The 23,242-nt window shown below is 48.2% G+C and overlaps 1 protein-coding gene across 4 annotated transcripts in view; it reads right to left on the reverse strand.

The window, feature by feature from the left end:
- Positions 1–7,106, reverse strand: part of TRIP4 (thyroid hormone receptor interactor 4) — a 54,283-nt gene extending 47,177 nt beyond the window's left edge. For 2 of the 4 annotated variants that reach the window (XM_075069446.1, XM_075069445.1), the window contains exons 1-3: positions 4,026–4,636; positions 3,659–3,795; positions 464–694 (exon numbers count right to left, since the gene is read on the reverse strand). In XM_075069446.1, the coding sequence (XP_074925547.1) occupies positions 464–694; positions 3,659–3,795; positions 4,026–4,227 (570 nt within the window). In that variant the 5' untranslated portion in view covers positions 4,228–4,636. Of the gene's footprint in view, positions 1–463; positions 695–3,658; positions 3,796–4,025; positions 4,638–5,752 lie in introns of those variants that run through there. The other 2 variants (XM_032791180.2, XR_012656526.1) reach the window with 2 other exon arrangements.
- Between the last annotated feature and the right edge of the window lie 16,136 nt (positions 7,107–23,242).

Consider the following 23,242-nt stretch of genomic DNA (forward strand, 5'->3'; position numbering starts at 1 on the left):
AAGACTTGGCACTGCTGAAAGGTTGCCAACCCCTGCCCTACAGCCTTAGTGAGGACCCAGGTTCTAAAGCAGTGGTTCTCAAACTTTTGTACTGGTGACCTCTTTCACACAGCAAGCCTCTGAGTGTGACCCCCACCACTCTCATAAATTAAAAACACAAATATATTTAACATTATTATAAATGCTGGAGGCAAAATGGGGTTTGGGGTGGAGGCTGACAGCTCGCGACCCCCCATGTAATATCTTTGCGGCTCCCTGAGGGGTCCCAACTCCCAGTTTGAGAATCCCTGTTCTTAAGAGACTTTGATCTGAGCAGGCCAATTCGGAAAGGAGAGAACTTTGCTAATTTACAGGAAAGATAAGAAACTAGTGGGGTTAATCAAGCCACTTGCCATCTCCAAGACCCAAGCACTATAGATTGCAGTTAAGTATGGCAGACAGAAAAAAGCAGGGGGTTACATACCAGTGTACTACAAAAAAAGCAGGGGCCGGAGCCCTCCTGTTCGCAGACAATACGGCCACAGGTCAAACAGTTATTGATGAGTTTGTGTTTCTGGCCCAGGCACTCACAGGAGTGCCGTCCGGGGATCAGGACCGCCAGTTTGTCCTGCCCCTCCTTGGTGTACAAGTTGACGAATTTGGCCTTTTTCTTGGAGGTGCTGCTGACACTGCCATCACTGCCCATCTCCTGTGCCTAATTTAGAAAGAGCAAACAGTGAATTTAATCTGCATTCTGACTGCAACACAAACATCAGAGAGAAACAGGGGCCCTTTAAACAAAGAGTGAGGATAAACAGCCAGCCAGCCACCTGGCCAGTTTGAGTGAAAGTGGGACCAGACTCCAAATTCAAACCAGGACGATATCACTGAACAGAAGCAAGTCTCAGAAAAGGTCAGCACCATTTACATGAAAGAAGGACTGCTCAGCTTTGTGCCCTCTCTTCACAAACTGGAATTGCCTGGGTTCTATGTGATGGAGAGAAAGTTCTTGGATTCTGCAATCAGGAACCTAGATTAGGTTTTGTTAAATCAAACAAAAAGTATAGAAAATCAGACCAGCAATCAAAAGCCCCAGCCAACACATTGCTGCAATACACAGTGCTAGTGCTGAACAAGGTGGGCAAATGTTATAGCACAGTAAATCCACATTCCTGACACATCTATAAAGTAACCTATGCGCCTAAATGCAGATAGAAATCACAAATATCTGAGAGAATAGACACCTTTTAGCTCACATATGTAGCACAATCTATAGATTATGTATTAATTATATTGATCAGTTATGAATTCCCAGTAATCACTCTGAGGTTTGACAGGTTCTTGTCCCAAAATCAGGCCAAGTATTATTACAATTACTGTTCAGTTGGGAATCCTGATGTGCACAGTTGCAACACTCACCCTTTAGGAACCCTCCCGTGTTTAGCAAAGTCACAAACTCTCTAACCCAGCAAGGTGGATAGATATGACATAGAATGTACATCTGAACATCAATATACTCACACTGTCTCTTACAGAACCACCTGAAATGTTAGCCAGTATCTTCCTCATCACCACTAGCCATCATTCTGGCACCTTCCAATAGCTGCCTCCCTCTCTCCTCCTGCCCACGGGCTGGATACAACTTTTATATGTTACGCTGATACCACTATGTCTAACGCCTGTTCAGTTGGGGTTTCTCCCCTCTTCCTTGTTTATATTTCCTCACACTACTAAAGTTGAGGTGTCCTTCTCCTGTAGGTTAGTATATTGATGATCTCAACTTACCATATACATCAATTCATTGCCGTGGCACTCTTGTTGTCAGACCGCTGCGGATGTTCTATCCAAAAGCGGGCATTCGCTCATGTTCCTGTGGTTGGCTGGTGTCATAATGGACAAAATTCCCTTCTACACATTCTATTTCCAATTCCCCAGAACTTAGGGTGATCATTAGACTATTTATCTGTGCTAGAGTTAATAGGCCTCAAGCCCTATGCTATATGCTGAAACCAATGGCCTGTAGGTTTCTAATGCTAAAGCTAGCTCTATGGACTGCACATCTAATCCACAACTCATTTCTCCCACCCTCCACTACCACCTGAGCAGGATTTCTCCATGATTTTTGACAATTTGACATAATGTAATTTACTACTGTTCTCATCTGAAGCACAATATTATCAAGACTGGCAAGTTACTTTTGATGTTCATCTCTCTCAGGTGTATACCTTATCTTATGCCAAGGTGACTCTGACGATAGATGGGACAGGATACCATGGATGATGGCTGCATGAGTGACTGGTTAGTGGAATTCTCAATCTTTTCCCTCAAGTCCTCTTTCATCTTGAGCATTGAAGTGAGTTCTCGCTTCCTTCAGGTCTCTAGCAGGCATTGTATATTATAGGTAATGTTTCTGATAGCGTTTGCTTCCCACAACTCTTAGCAGCAGAAAAGGAAGAGATGCTTTGTGGGATAGCTGCCCAGCGTGCACCGCTCCAAAAAGCGCTGCAAGTGCCATAAGTGTGAACATGCTATTGCGCAGGCAGCTGACAGTGTGAACACACAACCGCGGTTTCCCTTCAGCGCTCTCTGAGCGGTGCTGTAACTCTGCCAGTGTAGACATACCCTTAGACATGAGTCAAAATCTAAGACACACGCTACTTTTTCCATTTCAGTGTTAGCTTTGTATACATTAATGCTGCCAGGCATAATCATTTACGTTGCTTCTGGTGATTGGTATCTTCAATGTCTATTGCATGTATTAATGCAAGCTTTCATTTTTTTTTTTAAATTATGTCTCTTGTCCCCATTGTTGTGCAGAGAATCTTGAAAATATAAACAGAGCATATGCCAATGCAGTACTATGAGCATGGGTCTGCGGAGAGCCTGAAACAACGTGTGAACTGCCCCATTCATTCCAGTGGGACTAGTTATTCTGAAAGCTAGTTTACACTGGCAATATTAAAGTGCTGCTGCAGCAGTGCTTTAACATGGCTTGTGTAGTCGTGGCAGTGCTCGAAAAACAGTCCCAGTGCTCTAAAAACAAAAAAACACCTCCACACAGGGCTGCCCAGAAGATTCAGGGGGCCTGGGGCAAAGCAATTTCGGGGGTCCCTTCCATAATAAAAAGTTGCAATACTATAGAATACTATATTCTCGTGGGGGCCCCTGCGGAGCTCAGGGCAAATTGCCCCACTTGCCCCCACCCCAGGCGGCCCTGCCTCCACGAGGGGCATAGCTCCCAACACTGCTGCACTGTCTATACTGGTGCTTTACAGCGCTGAAACTTGCAGCTCAGGGGGGTGTTTTTTCACACTCCTGAGGGAGAAAGCTGCAGCGCTGTAAAGTGCCAGTGTAGACAAGCCCTAAAAGGTACTGGAGGTTTCCACTAAAGTGATCAGCCCCGAAGGTCTGCTTTTTGTGGTCTGTTAGATCTGCTACCCTAGTCCAAAGTGGTATTGCTCCAGGCCATGTTACATGCAGTCGTTTAGTAAAGAATGTCCCATGCTACCAGTGCTAATGAATCCCCAGAACAGATACATCTGTTCACACAGTTAGCTCCTATTGCTAGAAGTTAGTTGCAGCTTGCACAAAGCCATCTGTTTCCTTCTGTTCTTCTGTGAGACCCATTTGCTCTGCATTCCACAGTTGCCACTTTGCCCTGGCTGCCAGGTACACTCACCTTGGCCAGATCAAGAGGTGTTTTTACTTCCTCTGCAGGTAGGTTCGGCTCAGCATACAGAGATGTTTCTTGCTTGTTTCTTCCTTTGCGTCTCCCTCTCTTGCCTTGGTCTCCAGCCCGCTGCACATCTGAAATCTCTAAAGGGTTGTGCAAAGAGAGAGGAAGGCGTGTTAGCTAGCAGCAGTGAATACTGAAGACCTCTTGGGGAGGGTGATCACTTGGTTTTAAACCTTCAAAATAGGCAGAAAGGGAGATCCAGGACCAGCTGCAGAAGATGCTTTGCGGCCCTACTAGCATCTGCTAATCAAGTAAGTTTTGGTTACTTCTGATACTTTCATCCTACCACCCACCCTCTACTTTGACCCACCGTCTCTTTTTCTGTACACTGGCAAAGGGTCGGAAGCCGGCTGAGAGGACTTTCTCCATCGGGTTACCAGCTCTTCTATAAACTGACTCTTCTTCCCATCAGTCCCCTGGATGAGGTCAATTACATACTCTCGGATCTCCTCCTCATTTTCAATTGACAAGATATACCTGGAAGGGGACAAAAAGAAGAAAACTGATAACATGAATATATTTTCCAAGAGACAGGCAACACCAAAGCTAACCTCAACTTCCCCTCTACACTCTTCGAATCAAGTTAGTGCAGCGAGCATGGGAGAGAAGACATTACAAGAAAGGCCCAAAAGGAAGACATATCTGAGGAAGATATGTTTGGAGAAATCCCTTGTTATTTCTGGACCAGTGAAAAAAGGGGAGGGTCAGATACCCTTCCAACCCACCCCTTCCCCACCAACACAACAACTACACTCTCCTTACTATCAAAGGAAATTGAAACCACACTGCTCACTCCGTACTCCCGAATATCTAACCACTAATGAAGTCCAAGACAATCTCATCGGTTTAAATATTATTGAAATAAGTATTTCCTCCTTCTACTTGTCTACAAACATCAAAATCTTTTTTCAGAATGGTAGCCGTGTTAGTCTGTATCAGCAAAAAGAATTAGGAGTACTTGTGGCACCTTAGAGACTAACAAATTTATTTGGGCATAAGCTTTCCACAAAAGCTGGATTTTAGCCCGCAAAAGCTCATGTACAAATAAATTTGTTAGTCTCTAAGGTGCCACAAGTATTCCTCATTCTTTTTATCAAAATCTTTTGTCCTTCTCTTTCACCTTCGAATGGAAGAATATCAAAGCACTTTACAAACAAACACCCCCTTCCCATATACATGGCAGATGAAGGAGTTAATCCTGACCTATTTCACAGAGAGGTTACATGATATGCCCAAGATGATGCAGGAAATCTATGTCAGAGCCAGGAATAAAAAAACCCAGGGCTAACAAATCACAGCCCCGACCTAAACTGTTTCATAACCTATAGACACAACACATCAAAACAAGAATGCCCACATAGAACAGACTGGACCTTCACTTTAAAAATGACTGATGAAAGTGGAGGAGAAAAAAGGTTATACCCATGTTTGTTTCTTTATGATGTACAAAGAAGGCCTAAAACATTTTACATGTACTGGAGAATTTCCTGAGGGTCCCAAAGAGGTAGACTGAGAGCGTCTCAATCCTTAAGGTGCAGGAGTACTGATTTTCTTCCAACTGTTTGTACCACAGTGTTTGAGTTAAATCGGTGTTGAACAATAAACAAAATTGTAAACAATGTGAATAATCTGTCCTTTGCAAATCAAGTTGCACTTGCTTGGTATCTGCAGTGTCATAAACCCTTTCATTCTCTCATCATTCATAGTGTCTTCCAGGAAAAACAACAATTTTGAATGTAAAAGAAAGTAGCTGGAATGGAGGGAGATTAAAAACAAAACAAAACAAAAAAAACACCTTCAGATTATTTTTATCCAGGAAGCAAAAGAAGGGCACAAAGCCAGTTTTTCCTTTGCATGTAACCTTCCAGGGCTTATTCAAAGATGAATAAACAGTAAACTGCACAGGAGCTGACACACCTACCTTCAAAGGCTGAAGGGCTAAATGAGCTCTGCTAGTAATCAGACACAACTAAGCCATTCCCTCCTGAGACACCCAGTGCTACATTTAGAGGCTCCCTCTAAAGGTTACAAAGTTACCTCTGAATTTGGACCGGGACTTCAGGTGAGGAAACAACAGCATGATTAAAATTCTCTCTCCCTTGGAAAGGGATACAAATCCACTTCATAATGTCTATATGAGAAAGACTGCAGGTGTGATGGGAGAGAACTGGCACAGTGATATCATCAGGAGAAAGACTATGGATGGGTCTTCCCAGCACAAATAGCTCGCCATACTCAAGTTTACTGCACTCGAGTACCTGTAGAGAGACCACAATTCAATGGCTGCTTGGTGTGGTGCTCTGTCCCTCTTTGGTGGCACTAGACCATCTACAGATTGATGAGTCTGATACAGCAGTGGTTCTCAACCAAAGGTATGTGTACCTCTGGCGATATGCAGAGGTCTTACAGGGGGTACATCAACTCATCTAAATATTTGCCTAGTTTTACAACAGGCTACATGAAAAGCACTAACCAAATCCGTATAAACTAAAATTTCATACAGACAATGACTTGTTTAAACTAGACCAGTGTTTCTCAACCCGGGGTTGTGATTTATTTATAATTATATGGTAAAAATGAAAAATTAAGCAATTTTTCAGCAATAGTGTGCCATGACACTGTTGTCATTTTATGTCTGACTTTGTTAGCAAATAGTTTTTAAGTGAGGTGAAACTTGGGGGTATGCAAGGCAAATCAGCCTCCTGAGGGGTACAGTAGTCTGGAAAGATTGAGAACCACTGCGTACAGCATTGGCTCATACACAAAGCTTAAGTGGTCTCAGATTTGATCCTGCCCATCAATGACCAAGGTCTGTCGCCATTACAAAAACACTCAAATGACAGAATGAATTGATTAGCTGCTGTCAGGTGTAACTTGAGCAGTAGCATCCCCACTGCTTTACTTGCTCAGATTTTCCAACAGATGCTACCTAGCTGGAGCTTAAGAAGCTGTCTATACTAAAAAAAAAAAAAAGGGGGCAGTCTCAGAGCCAGAGTCAACTGACTTTGGTTTGCTGGGCTTGCGCTACAGGGCTAAAAATAGCAGTGTAGACATTCCTGCTTGGGCTAGGGCCTAGGATCTGAGATCTGCTTCCATCGCTGAGTTTCAGAGCCCCATTTTTAGTGCTGCAGCATGAGTCCGAGTCTGTTGACCTGGGCTCTGAGACTCACTGCTGCGGGGCTTGTTTTGCAATGTAGATGTACCCTACAGCAGCACTTAACTCCAGTTAGAGATTTTTGTGTGTGAACAGGTTTTGAGCTAGTGGTAATATCTGAGTTATAACTCGAACTAACTGGTGTGAAGACACACCCCATGTCTGTATATAAACAAGTGAGACAGAAAAATAATATACACAGCAAGAGATGTTGCATTTAAAAAAACCTCATCTTTGTTCCACTACTGTTAGCAGCAGATGTTTAAACACAATGGTCCTGGAAAGACTTACAAGCATGCTTAACTTAACATATGCGAATAGTGCCACTGACATCAGTGGGACCATCCATGTGTATAACATTAAGCAACAGTGTAAGTCTTTGGAGGATGGAGGCCTGAATGGAACAATTCCCTCTCCTCCTCTCCATGGGATCTGTATCTACCTTTGGTTTAGCGGAGGGATGGGCAAAACTGTAATAAAAATACCAGTGTTAAATACAGGCCACTCAACTGTAACATGCATTAACCCCCATACTTGTGTGCCAATCAGTGCACGGCACAACAGTTTTATTCAACAGGGACACCAACAATTACACCTCGATTAAACAAAAACCTGAGCCAATAAAAGAAAAAATAGAAAAGAGCAAAGACTCCTTTTTGCAAGAAAAGCTTCCTCTCTTCAACATCCAGCGTAGGGAGCTTTAGGCCCATGAACAGTGCAAAACAGATGTATGTAGTAGATTAGTTCCTGGCTCCCGGAGCTCCCAGGGACCAGAGGGACAGAAAGACCCACCAGGGCCAATCCAGGCCACCCCAATCCAAACTGAGTGGGGGCCCAAGTGGGGTCAACTGAGCCCTACAGCAGGATCTGTAGAGCTGCAACCTGACCAGTCCAATTTGAATCGGTTCTTCTCTCTTACCCCTCACACCATCTACTCAACCCCCTCCTCTCCCTTTCTCCACCTTCTCTCATACCCTTCCCCTCCCCCCGCCCCATCTACTCGACCCTCTCCCTTCCCCCACCTTCTCTCTCTTTCCCTCCCCGCCTCTCCTTATCCCCTTCTCTCATACCCTTCCCCATCCCCATTTACCTGACCTCCCTTCCCCGCCCTGCCGCCGCGCACCCCACGATTCCTCGACTGATCAGCCCGAAGTCGCGCGCAACTGCTGGCTGCAACCAGGCAGGGAGCGCCCGAGCGCGGCATCTTGCCCGGAAGGGAGCTGGGCGCACCGCGGCTCCAGGGCGGCTCGGGAGGCAGGCATTTCCGGCCCGCGGCAACCACGTGCCGCGAGTGGGTTCGGCGTGCTGCTCCGTCCCCCGCCCCCGCCTGACCAGGGGCGGCGGACAGCCGCGGAGGGGCGGGGCTTGAGGCGGGCCGGCGGGGGAAGCGGCCGGAGGGTGGTGCCCCGGGCCCGGACGGGAGCCCTGGCAGCAGCACGGCCTGGGCCGGGTCCTTCACACAAAAGCCTGGAGGGAGGCATGGGCGGGCCGGCCGCTTAGCCCCGTGGGGGAGCCCTGGGGGCCAGTCCTCACCTGAGCCCGGTCGGGGCCTGTGCAGTGCACGTGCTTCAGAGGGCCCAGTGCCAGGCGGGGCGTGCACTCGCTGGGGGGTCTGCACTGGCGGTGGGGGAAGGGAGGTGTGGGTCTGCAATGGCTGGGGGGTGGGAGGAAGGTGATGTACTGCATTGGCTGGGGGGGTGCCAGGTGGGGGCCAGTACTGGCTAAGGGTGGGGGAGGTGGTGACGGCGGAGGGTGGTATCAAAAGCAGGATAGCTTAGCAAAATAGCCTTGTGTGGAGTCCACATTGGGCTTTAGCTTCACTGCAAAAGTGTCTTTTTACACTGAGGTGACTAACTCGAGGGAGCATCTCACTGTAAAATCCTGGTGGAGACAAGGTACAGGTATTTTCCTCCAGGCAGCTAATCTAGGTCGACACTGTACCCCCATCCTGGGGTTTATTTTTACTAGATGCATTGAGGTACAAACTACAGCCCTTGTCTCTGCTAGGATTTTACACTGAGAGCCTATCTCAAGTTAATAAAAATGAAAATATAGACTAGGTGGCTGGCAGGAAGATAAGGACTTGGACTAGAGCCATCAATTGAGTACAGGTCAAATGTGCACGAAATGGCAAAGGAAGAGAGTGGGTATTGTTTGTTTTTGGCCAAGAGGGAGGCGAGTGACGCAAGTGGCAACATTCTAACAAGTGCACATGGGTTACAACAAATAAATAAGAAGTCTTTCATTATCAGTATTAGTACTGAGTTCCTAGATGTATGCCCACCAAAGCAATGATGGTGCCCATCAAGAAATATGCCCACTAAGGATTCTTGAGAGCCTAAGAAGGATAGAAACTGAAGACTAGTTTCCGTCTCTGTGTGACAGAACTCATAGGCTCAGTGACAAACAGTAACAATCATAAGTGTACAGCAAGCACCACAAAATTAATAGGTGCATTGACAGTGTTATATTAATTGTTATACACCAACTACCACACAATTCCTAACAGGCACTAAAACTGCAGGATCAGGTTGAGCACAGTACACCATAATCAATTACTGTGGCTCACTGTTAATGTGCTCTAGCTCTGCATTGAGGTCTTCAAACACCCATTGTGTCTGGCTGTTCAAACACAACAGACAGCCCTTTCAACCAGGCAGCAATCCCTCTCCCCCGCCCCTCTTGCCTCACAGGCACTATGCAGAACATAGCTGGAAGCTATAACCACTGGAAATTTTTCCCCCCCAGAGATCCAATCTTGTGAGTAAACAATGCCATCCTCCCTTCAGTCTACCAAAAAAGCACATTCAACTGTCGTTCTATACCTGCTGAGCCTGTAGTTGAATCTTTCCTGGATGCTCTTGAGATGGCTGGTTTACGGCTTTGTGAGCCAGGGAAGGTAGGGGTAAGCCTAGTCCCGGACCCTAGGATCACTTCTGGCATTTCTACATCACCAATGGTAAGCCATCTGTCAGGAAAGAAAGTCTCTGCTTGCAGCTTTCTAAATAGTATAGTGTTCTTAAAGATACAAGTGTGATGCTGGCAGAGCAGGCACCAATTCATATCAAAGCCCCTAGGCCTGAGCCAAACACTGACAAATACATAGGGCACGTCTACACTGGAAAAGTTACAGTGCCGCTCAGAAAACGCAGAAGGAAAACCGCTGTTGTGTGACTGCAATAGCGAATTCACACTTGCAGCACTATTTGGAGTGGTGCACTCTGGGCATCTTATCACACAGAGCACCTCTTTCTCTTTTGTCGCTAAGACTTGTGGGAAGGCGGAGGGGGTCGTGGGGCATCTTGGGTCCAGTCCCAATGCCACATGATGCGTTGCTTCACATCCCAGCAATCCCTGTGCTTCAGTCCACATTTGGCACCACCTTTCAACGGGTTGTGTACTGTGTGCCCTGCCTCTTTCAGGCTGCAGGAATGGATCCTGAACTGCTGGCCAGTATGCTGCTCGCTCTGACCAGGTCACAAGTGGCAGTGGAGTTATTACTTAAACTATAAAGGCAAGAGGAATCTGACATTGAGCTCCCCACATGAAGTAGCTACAACATGAGATTGCTTGTGGCATTCACGGATGTGCTGACCACGGTGGAACACTGCTTTTGGGCTTGGGAAACAAGCACTGAGTGGTGGGATCACATTGTGATGCACGTCTGGGATGACGAGCAGTGGCTGCAGAACTTTCAGATGAGGAAAGCCATAGTCATGGGTCTGTATGATGAGCTCACCCCAGCCCTGCTACACAAGGACACAAGAATGAGAACTGCCCTGTCACTGGAGAAGTGCATGGGGATTGCACAGTGGGAAGCTGGCTATTCCAGACTGCTATTGATCGGTCGCTGACCAGTTCAGAGTGGGAAAGTCGACAATTGACTCGTGTTGAGGGAAGTGTGCAGGGCCATTAATCACATCCTGCTCCAAAAGATTATGACTCTGGGCAACAAGCGTGACATTGTGGATGGCTTTCAACGAATGGACTTCCCTAACTATGAAGGGGAGATAGATGGCATGCACATTCCAATTCTGGCACCAGACCACCTAGCCACCAAGTACATTAATTGCCAGGGGTGTTTCTCAGTGGTTCTCCAGGTGCTTGTGGATCACTGTGGGCCTTTCACAGACATTAATGCAGGCTGGTCCAGAAAGCTGCATGATGCATACATCTTTGGGAACACTGGTCTGTTCAAGAAGCTGCAAGCAGGGACTTTCTTCTCAGACCAGAAGATCACCGTAGGGCAGTGGTCCCCAACCTTTTTCATCTGGTGGGCGCCAGATGATGAGCCATGGAGGACCGTGGCGGCGGATGAGCATCTACCGAAATGCTGCCGAAATTCGGGGCATTTCGGCAGATGCTTGTCCACCGGCCAGTACGCAGGTGCACTCAGACACCCTGGTGGGTGCCATGGCACCCGCCGGCACGCGTTGGGAACCCCTGCAGTAGGGGATGTCAAAATGCCCGTTGTGATCCTGGGAGACCCCGGCTACCCCTTAATGCCATGGCTTATGAAGCCATGCACCAGGCAACTTGACAGCAGCAAGGAGTGGTTCACCAACAGACTGAGCAAATGCAGAATGACTGTTGAGTGTGCATTTGGCCGTTTAAAAGCCCGCTGGCGATGCCTGTATGGGAAGCTGAACCTGATTGATGACAATATTCCTTTGCTTATTGCCGCATGCTGTATGCTCCATAAAATTTGTGAAGGGAAAGGTGAAAGCTTCACTCGGCTGCACCGCAGAGGCTCAGCACCTGGAGGCTGAGTTTGAACAGCCAGAGAACAGGGCTATTAGGGGGGCACAGCATGGGGCCATAAGGATCATGTATTCTTCAAGACAGCAATTTGAAGCTGAAAGCCACTAATATTTGCTGCTATGCTTGGGATTGCAGTATTTGTAATGTTAAGAGGTGACTGGTGCACATGATGCAATAAGTGGGTTTAACATAATTGCATGTTGTTTTGCAGTGCTCCTTTTGCTTTCATTTAACAGAATAAAGATAGCTTTCAAACCAACACAATTCTTTTATTAAAATACAACAACCGAAGGAGAGAGTCAAAAGACAAAAATACATCAGCAGGGAGGGGGCGGGGGAAAAGGAAGGTTTCCAGAGGAGGAGGGGTCCGGGGACGGCTACAGATTTGTGTATGGCCAGGGATCATACCCAACTTTCTCCTTTAGAGTACAATGCAGCGGGTGCTGTACTTATGCAGGGCCAGACTGCAGAGGGTTGGGTGTTGAGTGCAGTGGGTAGTGGGAGTCCATACTGCTGAACTGTGAGGAGGGAGGAATGGAATGCTGCTGGTCAAGAGTGGAGCCAGAAGGTTAATAACAGCATGTTGGCAATTGGGGTGGGAGGCAGGGGTGCATGGGAAAGAGTTTTGTGACAGCAGCTGCAGGGGAGGGTGATCATGGAGCTGCTCGGTTTGAAGAGCTACTATCACCTGCAGCATGTCCTTTTGGCACTCCATAACATTTAAGAGTGGCTCTGTGGCTTCTTTCTGGTGTGTCGCATTCTCCTTTCAGTCCTTCTTCTTGCCGTCCCGCCACTCCTTCAATTCCTGTTTCTTAGCAGTGGAGTGCATCATAACGTCACGCAGAAAGTCCTCCTTAGTTTTTCGTGGCCACTTTCAAATTCTGCACAGCTGTTCTGCCACCAATAAGGGAGGCTGAGCTCCCAACGTCATCTCTGAAGTTTAAATGTAACATTTTATAGAAGCAGTATTTTTTGAAACACAGACAACACTGATTCAGTGCTTTAAAACATAGCCAGTACTCACACACCTGTCACTAACTGGCTGACCCCAGGCAAGCACACATTAGCCACAAGCCCCCCAAAATGGTGAGTAGCCACTGGGATAGGGTAAATCACTCTCCACAGACCCTGCTGTACACTGGGCACATGACTCTTGGGGACAGCCAGCATTGTGGGGGAGGGGGGGGCTTGATAATCATTCCTGTCCCCACATTTTCCACAGGATGTGATCATTATGGAAGACATCTTGCTGCTGAGGGTGAGCAGGGAATCAAGGGAGGGTCTTCTCCAAGCCTCCAGCTTCCACCCTGGCCTGTGTGTGGCTCACCTGTGTGCAGCAATGGTCCCCCCCTCCATCCTCCCTGTGATGCACAGTGGTGCAGGAAAGTTACCATTAATGGGGCAAGAAACAAAGCAGCTCTGCCGAGGAACCTGCAGCAGCGAATTGCCCAGTATCTCCAAGAGAGGTTCCTGGAGATCTCTGAGGCAGATTCCCGTGAAGTGAGGGAGTTAATCAACAGCCTGTTCCATTACTCAGAATAGGCATGTGGAGGGAGACAAGCCTGCTTTCTGCAACCCTCCTGCTTCCAGCAAATCACTTCAGCAATTCCCAAAATCAGATCCACTTACCAGGGGCCTCCTCTCCTGTTTGCACTTCACCAAGACTGCTGTGACTGGCTAGCCTCCTCCGGGGTAGAAAAGAGCTCCTGACTGCATGCATCTCTGGCCTCCAAGCCATCCTCTGCCTCTGGGTCCCCCTCCACATCGTCATCCAAGATTTTCTTTTCCTGGCTCGGTCCATTCTTGACTGGTATGCGAGCCAATGAAGTATCCATAGGGGCCTTTGCAGTGTAGGTGGGGTTGCCACTGAGAATCACGTCTAGCTCTTTGTAGAACTGGCAGCTCATGGGCATAGCACCGGAGCAGCAGTTGGCCTCCCGCGCCCTGTGGTAGGCATTCCGCAAAACCTTCATTTTTACCCTCCTCTTCAGTGTGTCCTGGTCATGGCCCCTTTCTATCATGCATCATGAAATCTGTCCGTAGGTATCATAATTCCTATGGCTAGAGCGCAGCTGGGACTTCAGAGCCTCCTCTCCCCAAATGCTGATGAGGTCCAGCAGCTCAGCATTGCTTCAAGTTGGGGATTGCCTGGTGCCTGAAGCAGGCATAGCCACCTGGAAAGATGTGCTGAGACCACTTCACGCATCACCGGGCAAACAGGAAGGGGACTTTCAAATTTGCAAAGGAATGTACAGGGTGGAGCAGACGGTTGTTCACCTGAGGACAGGGCAGTAGAGTTCAAACCGATGACCAGAGAGGTGAGAACAGGCATTGTGGGACACCTCCCGGAGGCCAATCACAGCACTGTAATTGCCACGATATCTTCACTGGCACTGCAGCTCTGTAGCCCTGGCGCAGAAAACTGTATGCCTCTCGTTGGGGTGGTTTTTCTAGAGAGCTACAACTGTGCAGTTTTGCACACTTAGGGGCTTGGCAATGCGTACGCCTCGCAAGTTACAGCACTAAAAACTGCTTTACTGTGCAGAAACTTGCCCGTGTAGATGGTGCCATAGCTGAATTAGTTTGCCTCACTTGTGTGTCAACATTGTTAAAATAGATGTTAAGTTTGTAAGAATGTGTTTAGACTTTATGAAACGTTTGTAGGATTATGCATGTATTAAGCACATTTATAACATCTGTATCCCATACGAGATATTGTGGTTCTCTGTAACTGTGTAACTGAAACAAGAAAGGAGCATTACTTGATGTAAAGTGCTGGCTTCCTACAGAAGGTGTTAGGCCCTGTCCACCAAGAAGGCCAATTGAAACCAGATGGCCCATTGTGAAACATCAAAGAACAAAGACTTTAACTGCATTCCTTCCCCCCACCCCCATGAAGAGGAGACACGCCAGTGAACTCATGCCATCAGCTTGAACTCTGGGGAGAAAGGAATAAAAATCCCTAACAAGAAGGACTTGTCTTGACATACAGCACTACAGCAGCGCATTTGCACCAGTGGAGCTGCATTGCTGTAGCACCTTAGTGAAGACACTACTACACCAATGGGAGAACTTCTCCCGTCGGCACAGTTAATTTGCCTCCCTGAGAGGTGGTAGCTGAGCCAGCGAGAGAAGCTCTTCTGTTGCCATAGCACTGTCTACACAGTGTATTAGGTCAACATAATTATGTTGCACAGGGGTGTAGATTTTTCACACCCCTGAGCAACATAGTTATATCGATATAGGTTTGTAGTGGAAACCTGGCCAAAAAAATTGCATCTCTGTGTTGCATAGACTTTGGAAGGGCAAGATTTCTAAGCATAAGCAAAGGATCCCCAGCTGCTTACCCTCGGTTAGCCCTAAAGGATGTATAGAGCTTGCATGTTACAGCAGCTTCTATCACAACACCTTCTGGAATCTAAGACTGTAATTCATGTATGTGTGTATGTTTACCTGCTTTGAGCTTGTAAATAACTCTCTTCTTAGCTTAAACAAAACAAAACAAAACATCTTTAGGTAGTGCATTCTCGACTTGGCTACAAGTATTGTCTTTGTTGGAAGATCTAAAGTGCAGTTGACCTGGGATAAGTGACTCAACCTTTGTGCCCAGTGTTCCCTCCGCCAGAGACCTTCCACACAGATCCCTACACCCAATGCCTCCAGACCCACTATGCCCAGCACCCCCTGCCCAGAGACCCCTCTCGTTGACCTCCCATCATGACTGCACAGCACCCTGCACACCATACCTCCTGCCCAGCTCCCCCACACACAGATCCCCTACTGTCCTGCACGTCCTTCACAGTCCCACCATCACAGCTGTACAGCACCCCATATTCCTGAGGGAGTTCTGCATCAAATTCTGTGCACAATATTTTAAAATTCTGCATTTTTTTTTAAACAATAAATAAATGGGGAAGCTCCACCACGGCAGTGGGGAGCACAGGCCACTGGCTGCATGGAGGTGGGAGAATACCCTGCAGCCTCCCCCGCATCCCGGGAAAGAGACTTGGCCATGAGGCTGAACCTGACCCTGACCCTGACACAGCACAAAGGCCCGGTCTTCCACAGAAACACCCTAGGGCCCTGCCCCTTTTGCGCCAGGCACTTCAGATGTGGGCAGCGAGGCTCAGCCTGGCAGCAGGATTCAAGTGCAGAGGGACTTAGTGTAGGGGGATCCAGATGGGAATATGAGGGTTCTGTGTGGGGCAGTCTGGGTGCAGGCAGCTCAGTGGGGGATCTGGATGCACAGGGAGATTCCAGGTGCAGGGGTAATGGGAGTCTGCAGGGGGGACCAAGTGAAAGTGATTGGAGCTCAGTGGGGATGGGTCTAGGTGTAGAGGAGGTGGGGTTCATTTGGGTGGGGGTCCAGGTGTAGGTGGTTGGGTCTCAGTGGGGAGGGTGTCTGAGGGGGCTCATCAAGGTGGTACAGATGCAGGGGAGGTAGGGTTTGTCAGGGTGAGGGTTTAATGGGCCTGCTTAACAGGGGAGCTCCAGCTGCAGCCAAGGGGATCTGCATGCTGGGCCCCTGCTTCCCTTATCCCCTTCTCTTCTCCATTCCATGCCCCTTCCCCACCGCTTCATCTCCTCCCCACCCCCTTCCTTCTCCCCTGCCCCCACATCTGTACCCCAGAGTTCAGAGTGGGGGGAGGAACCCTGACAACATGGCTAAGTTGATAGAAGTCTGTTGACCTAGCTGCTGCTGCTCGAAGAGGTGGGTTAACTACAGCGATGAAAAAAACCCTTCTGTTGTTGTAGGAAGCATCTATACTACAGCAGCACAGCTGCAGCACCGTAGCTGTGCTGTGGTAGCACCTATAGTATAGATATGCCCTAAGATATCTGTGTCTATTTCACACTTCTGTAAAATTCCATCACATTTTGTGGTTCAACCCAGACCAGTGAGAGGTTGTGTCACCACCTGTCTGTGACCCTCGGTACCTTACAATGCTCTCCTATGTAGCTCCCTGTATGGATGCTCGCATCCAGCATACAAGCATTCACCAATTCTGACTATATCAGCCTGGTTGTTACATGACTGCCACACTCCAACAGCACTGGTGGCTACTAGCCCAGTGACCCCAACACTCCCCCAGTCTGTCCTGAAATGTACAAACCCCTCCCAGAACATTCAGAGGAGTAATGATATCCATTGCTCCTTTAAAGAGACAAAAACACAGCAGTTTGTGGCTTTAACTGGAGTTAACAATCACTTCAAGCACAGTATTGGGGTGGTTTAGATTAAAAGTAGAACTATTTAATCAAAAAGGGAGGCTGCAAGTGAGTTCAAGGAAAAGGTATAAAGACAAAAAGGTTACAAGCAAATAAAGTAAAATATGCTTTCTAGTTGTTAAGACTTAACAAGCTACGGCACTGATCCAAGGTAGATATCTTCCCAGTGTTTCTTCTTTCCAGTCATGGACTTTCTCTCAATCAGGAGCTCGGGGCAGATTTACCATGAAACACACAGTTCCCTGGCATGCGCCCCTCCCCAACAAGAGGACACTTGGGCAGTTCAGTACCAGCACACTCCCTGTGGGGGGAGAGGGGGCTGCTCCACGGGAGGGAGGCTGCAGGGGCAGAAGCTGTGGGGAGCAGGAGAGCAGGGAAGGAGGCTCACCCGCAGCCTCAGCAGAGCAGGCGGGAGGTGCGGGTTGCGGGAGCGCTGTGAACACAAGCCGGAGGACTCAGGAGGAGCACAGGGCAGCTGCGCAGCCGGACGGAGAGAAGCGGCGCTTTGAAGGGGAAACCGCTACTTCTCTCCGGCTGCGTGGCTGCCCCTGTATAGCAGTAGGATTTTATGTTTGGATTTTATATAATTTAAAATGAAGGATAAAGAATAAAATGTAGCATGTATTGATGTACGATTTGACTATATCCTGCCAGCCACCCGTTTTGAATAGCAGAAAGGAAAGGCCTAATGGCCCATTTGGTAAAGATGCATCAGCCGGATTCTGTGTCTGTGCCGATTTCAAGGCAGTAACAGATCTTTTTTCCGGTCACCAATTTGTTGTAGGTTTAGCATTTTAAAATAAGTAAAAGAATGCCATGACTGTTTTTCTTTTGCATTGTAATTTGATGTTCCTGTTCAAAATGTTCTGTGTAAATTGATTCTCTTTTGTGTGTGAATGAGGAATGTGCGTGTTACAAGATAAGTGTGAACCAGATGTTCTGGGGAGAAACCGGACACAGACACAAGGGCGCCAGGAGACTGCAACACACCCCTATTGAAATGTCAGAGGAGGGCAGATTGATGGCTCTAAAGATGAGACAGGCAATGGGGAAAAGATAGCTGTGATCAAAACCAGCATGGGATAACTCCCTGGGGAACCTGATGTAAAGAATGAGAAGGACAATTAAGAAAACAAGCACTCGTCAAACAACAATTGATTACAGCATGATGGTGCAAAACTCATTGGTCCCAAAGAAGGAAAATCACTCTATAAACAGAGTGCCTTGCTATGAAACTTTGGGTTCGTCCTGCCAAGACTTCCCCAGAGTATCGTGTCATGACCAACAGAACCCAGCTCCTCCCTACCAGTGATCAACCTAGCTGGCCACTAGGTTGATCCGGACTCTGGACTGGTAACTATAACATTGACTGGTGGGAGGGAGAGAGAGAGAGAGAGAGTGTGTGTGAGTGTGTGACTGAATGAATATGCTAATTGTTGCGTCTTCAATAAATGTGGTGTATTGCCTTTTCCCCTGAAAAAGATCCCGTGTGCTTCTTATAAGCATAACACCTGCTCCTCCTGAGTGGGCTGGATTCAGAAAGGGATCAGGGCTTCAGGGGCTGCAGCCCAGGGCTCCGGGGCTGACTTATCCTTGGGCTGTAGCCCCTAAAGCCCTTGCATTCCAGCCCTGCCTGGTGGGGTGGTGGAGGCAGCTCCGAGAATCGCGGCCAATGGGAGCTGTGAGGGGTGATGCCGGCAGGGCAAGTACAGGGCCGTGCGGAGCCACTTGAGCTCTCCACACCTGCACCCCCCCACACCAAATGGGCACTGCCCCAGGTAAGTGCTCCACACCCCAGCCCCTTGCCGCAGCCCTGAGCCCCCTCCTGCATCCTAACTCCTGCCCAGCCCCCCCCATATCCCCAGCCTGTTCCTACTCCCTAACTCCCTTCCAGGCCTTGCATCTCCAACCCTGAGCCTCCTCCCACACCCTAACTCCCTCCCAGACCCTGCACGCCCACCCCTAGCCCGTTCTCACACCCTAACTCTCTCCTAGACCCTGCACCCCTACCCATAGCCCACTCCCACACCCTAACTCTCTCCTAGACCCTGCACTCCCACCCTCAGCCCACTCCCACACCCTAACTCCCTCCCAGACCTTACGTGGTCCGGGGCCAACTGCCCTGCCTCTCCATGGGGTTCTGCTTCTGCCTTCTCCACAAACTGCTCCGCTCTACCAGCCACTCCACTCTGTTCCTCCAGCCGTCCTCACAAACTGCTCCGCTCCGCTCCGCCAGCTGTTCTGCTCCACCAGCTGCCCCATGATCAGCTCCAGCTGTCCCCGCAAACTGCTCGGCTCCACTCACTCCGTGGGCCGCTCCACCCGTCCCACAGCTGCTCCACTCGGCCAGCTGCTCTGCTCCACCAGCTGTCCCGTGATCCGCTCCAGCCGTCCCCACAAACTGCTGCACTCCACTCTGCCAGCTGCTCTGTTCCACAGTATAGCTTCAGGCTCCCCCACTAGTTAGCACAGTACTCAGTGCTTTTCCAGCTCTTTAATGATTTCAGCTCATAGTAGGGGAGCCCCAGTGCTAGTGCACCATTAGCCCAAAGCGAGTTTAGCTCAGTAACCTGTATCTAGATTCTTAAGGGAATAAAAAATTAACTTTGATATTCCACAGTGGAGAGAGGAGTGGGTGGAACTGGTGCTTCTGGCTCACACAAGGAGCCTACACCACCAGGCACAGATACCTATCCCCAGCCTCTCTCAATTCACTGGGTTTTGGAACCCATGTCCCTTGTCTAGCAAGTATCACTTAATTGATACTGAGACATTTTTGTCATAAAGCAGTCTCATAGTTCCTCATTCACATAATCAGGATGACGACACTTTATTCCTCCTGCTCCAATAACAAAGAAATTGGGGATCCCAGAGCTGTCAAATTAACCATCCCAGGCTGCCGTGGGCTATGCTAGGTGGGGTGGGTGTGCCAATGCAGATACCTAAAATTCCTTTCCACACTCCCCATAATTCACCACCAGATGTCAGGGTAGGGCTCATCCTGACTCTGCTTACATCTACAATGACCTGGCTGGAGGGCTGAGCCATGAAGATGGAGCACTCTGATCCTGGAGAGCAAGGGGGAATACAATAAGTAACTCCTCACTTAAAGTCGTCCCAGTTAATGTTATTTCGTTGTTACGTTGCTGATCAATTAGAGAACATGCTTGTTTAAAATTGCACAATGCTCCCTTATAAAGTCACTTGGCAGCCACCTGCTTTGTCCACTGCTTGCAGGAAGAGTAGCCCATTGGAGCTAGTGGCAGGGGCTTAGAACCAGGGTGGACCGGCAGCCCCCTTATCAGCAGGGCCACTGAGAGCGGGTTCAGGCCCTGGTGAAAAAAATTTTCGGGTCCCCCAGCAAAGGCAGACCGGCTAAACAGGGCCAATGAAGCCGGGCCCCGGGCCCCTTCCAGATCGCCGGGCCCTGGTAATTGGTACCGGCTTCCCCCCGCCCTCTCGTCAGCTCTGTGTATCAGCTCCCTGCTTCCTAAGTTCTCTGTGCGGCAGCCACCCAGCAGGCTATCAATTGCCAGGTAGTTCAGCTGTCCCTAACCCCACTGCTGTGTGGTGTCCTCTGCCTGGGAATGGCTTCCAGGAGCCACACGCTTGCTGTGTGGGGGAGGGGTATGAGTGCTAATGTCAGGGTGCCCCTTCCTCCCTTCCGCTCCTGTCCCCCTCTACTTTGTCCCATTTCTACAGAGTCGGAATGGACAGACAAGACAGGTCTTTTTTCTGGTGAAAAAAAATTCCCTGGAACACCCCTATTTACATTAATTCTTATGGGGAAATTGGATTCTCTTAACATCGTTTTGCTTAAAATGGCATTTTTCAGGAACATAACCACAGCATTATGTGAGGAGTTACTGTATCAGTATCCATTGGAAGGGAGGAGGGTGTCAGACCTGAAAGGAGCTAATCCACAGCCATGATCACAAGGGGATGCCCCAGTGGTGAGTGAACCATGTTACAGGGCTTCCATTGGGGGTTGTGTTTTTTTGGTCAGACCTTGCTTTATTTCATGAGAGACAGGTAGGGTGACTGCCTTCCATCCTGTCTGAGAGAAAACCTGTTTCCCCCTCTGTTTGGTTATAGACTTTAAAGTATAATATACTGAGTATCCATAATTCCTCATATAGTATTACTGCATACATTTTACAATGCTATTAATCACCAATGTGTCTTTCATAACAAACCTTACTTGATAACCCTTCTTTTAATAATCAGTTGAGGTTCAGACCCCCTGTTTTTTATAGATAAAATGCAAATCCCTCAACTCACTATGTTGATGGCTTTGTTTACTTTTTATGTTTTCTTTGTTACTGCCTCATGACCAGGCTGGTGAGACAAGCAAATACACATGCTATTGTCTAGGGCAGACTGGGTTTATAGGTTCCTTGCCAAACCCATTTTAAGAACACAATTCTAGCACACATCCATAGAGATTTGTATGCACCACCTACATACATCACACAAGAATATTAATGATCAGTGGGCTCTGAGTTTTATATCATAACAACAGTGTGTTAGGTGTACTGAATGCGGCAGGTCTGACAAGAGTTGCTGACACAGAGTAGTGAACCATAAATGGGCCCACTGAATAAGCACATTAGCAGTGAAGTAACTTATGGTGATATGTAAACTGCCACCCTCACTGAAATGAATGGGCCAATTCACACACACCTCCTGGAGTTATTGCTGTAGGCCAGTAGTTCTCAACCTATTTACCATTGTGGGCCACATATTCAGCTCACTATATGTTATGTGGGCTGCATCTACATTAATATATATATATCCACACCACCTGTATGGCTATATCATCAGCCTTCCATGATACACTTGCCTCTTCCCTCCCTCCCTGAAAGCAACGGCAAACACTCATTTTTGGCCTAAGTGGAGGTTACTCGTGGATACACCATAGCACGGCAAGCATGGACCCCACTCAGCTGTACACTGTTGTTGTAAGTGTCACAAACACCTCGTGCATCATCCTGAGGTATTTGCAGAGCCTAGCCAGGAGCTGCCATGTGGAAGAAAGTGATGCCAGGCAAATAGCCGTGCTGGAAGCCATGGAATAGAGCAATTCGCACACGCTGGTGGTGGCAGTCGGGCTTGTTGACATAGTAGAACGCTGCTTCTGGGCCTGGGAAACAAGCACAGACTGGTGGGACCGCATAGTTCTGCAGGTACGGGATGAGGAGCATAACTTTTGAACGCATAAGGCCACTTTCATGGAACTTTGCGAATTGCTTTTCCCAGCCCTGAAGCGCAGAAATACCAAAATGAGACCTGCTCTGACAGTTGAGAAGTGAGTGGCGATAGTACTGTGGAAACTTGCAACACCAGATTGCTACCGGTCAGTCGGGAATCAGTTTGGAGTGGGTAAATTTACCGTGGGGGCTGCTGTGATCCAAGTAGCCAGGGCAATCAGTTCACTTCTGCTAAGAAGGGTAGTGACTCTGGGAAATGTGCAGGACATACTGGATGGCTTTGCCGCGATGGGGTTCCCTAACTGTGGTGGGGTGATAGGGATGTGCATTCCGTCTATCTTGGCACCAGACCACCTTTCCAAAGAGTACATAAACTGCAAGGAGTACTTCTCAATGGTGTTGCAAGAGCTAGTCGATCACAAGGGCCGTTTCATTGACATCAGCGTGGGATGATCAGGAAAGGTACATGACAAGCGCATCTTTAGGAATTCCGGTCTCTTCAGAAAGCTGAAAGAAGGAACTTTCTTCTCAGAATGGAGAATTATCATTGGTGATGTTGAATTGCCAATAGTTATCCTTGGAGACCCAACCTACCCCTTGCTCCCATGTCTCATGAAGCTGTACACAGGCAGCCTAGACATCAGCAAGGAGAAGTTTAACCATAGGCTGAGCACATGCAGAATGGTGGTAAAATGTGCCTTTGGATGTTTAAAGGGGCGCTGGCGCAGTTTACTCACTAGGTTAGGCCTCAGAAAAAGCAATATTCCCATTGTTGTTGCTGCTTGCTGTGTACTCCATAATACTATAATATCTGTGAAAGTAAGGGGGAAAAGTTTCTGGTGGGATGGGGGGGTTGAGGCAGATCACCTGGCAGCCCATTTTGAGCAGCCAGACACCAGGGCAATAAGAAGAGTATATCAAGGTGCACTGTGTCACCAAGAGGCTTTGAAAACCAGTTTCATAAATGATCCAAAACTGATGTGACAGTTCTGTATGTTGTTCGTTACCAAGCTACCCCCTTTTTTTGCATGTACTGCCCTGTAAACTAACCCCCCGCAACCATAGTGTGCACAGTGAATAAAGAGCCTCTTGTCCTCAATTCACGCATTTTTATTATCCTTGCAAACACTGAACAGAGACAGCAGTGAATAGCAAAGATAACCCGGGTCTAAG

The sequence above is a fragment of the Chelonoidis abingdonii genome, chromosome 9, assembly GCF_003597395.2.
Source record: "Chelonoidis abingdonii isolate Lonesome George chromosome 9, CheloAbing_2.0, whole genome shotgun sequence".
NCBI lineage: Eukaryota > Metazoa > Chordata > Testudines > Testudinidae > Chelonoidis > Chelonoidis abingdonii.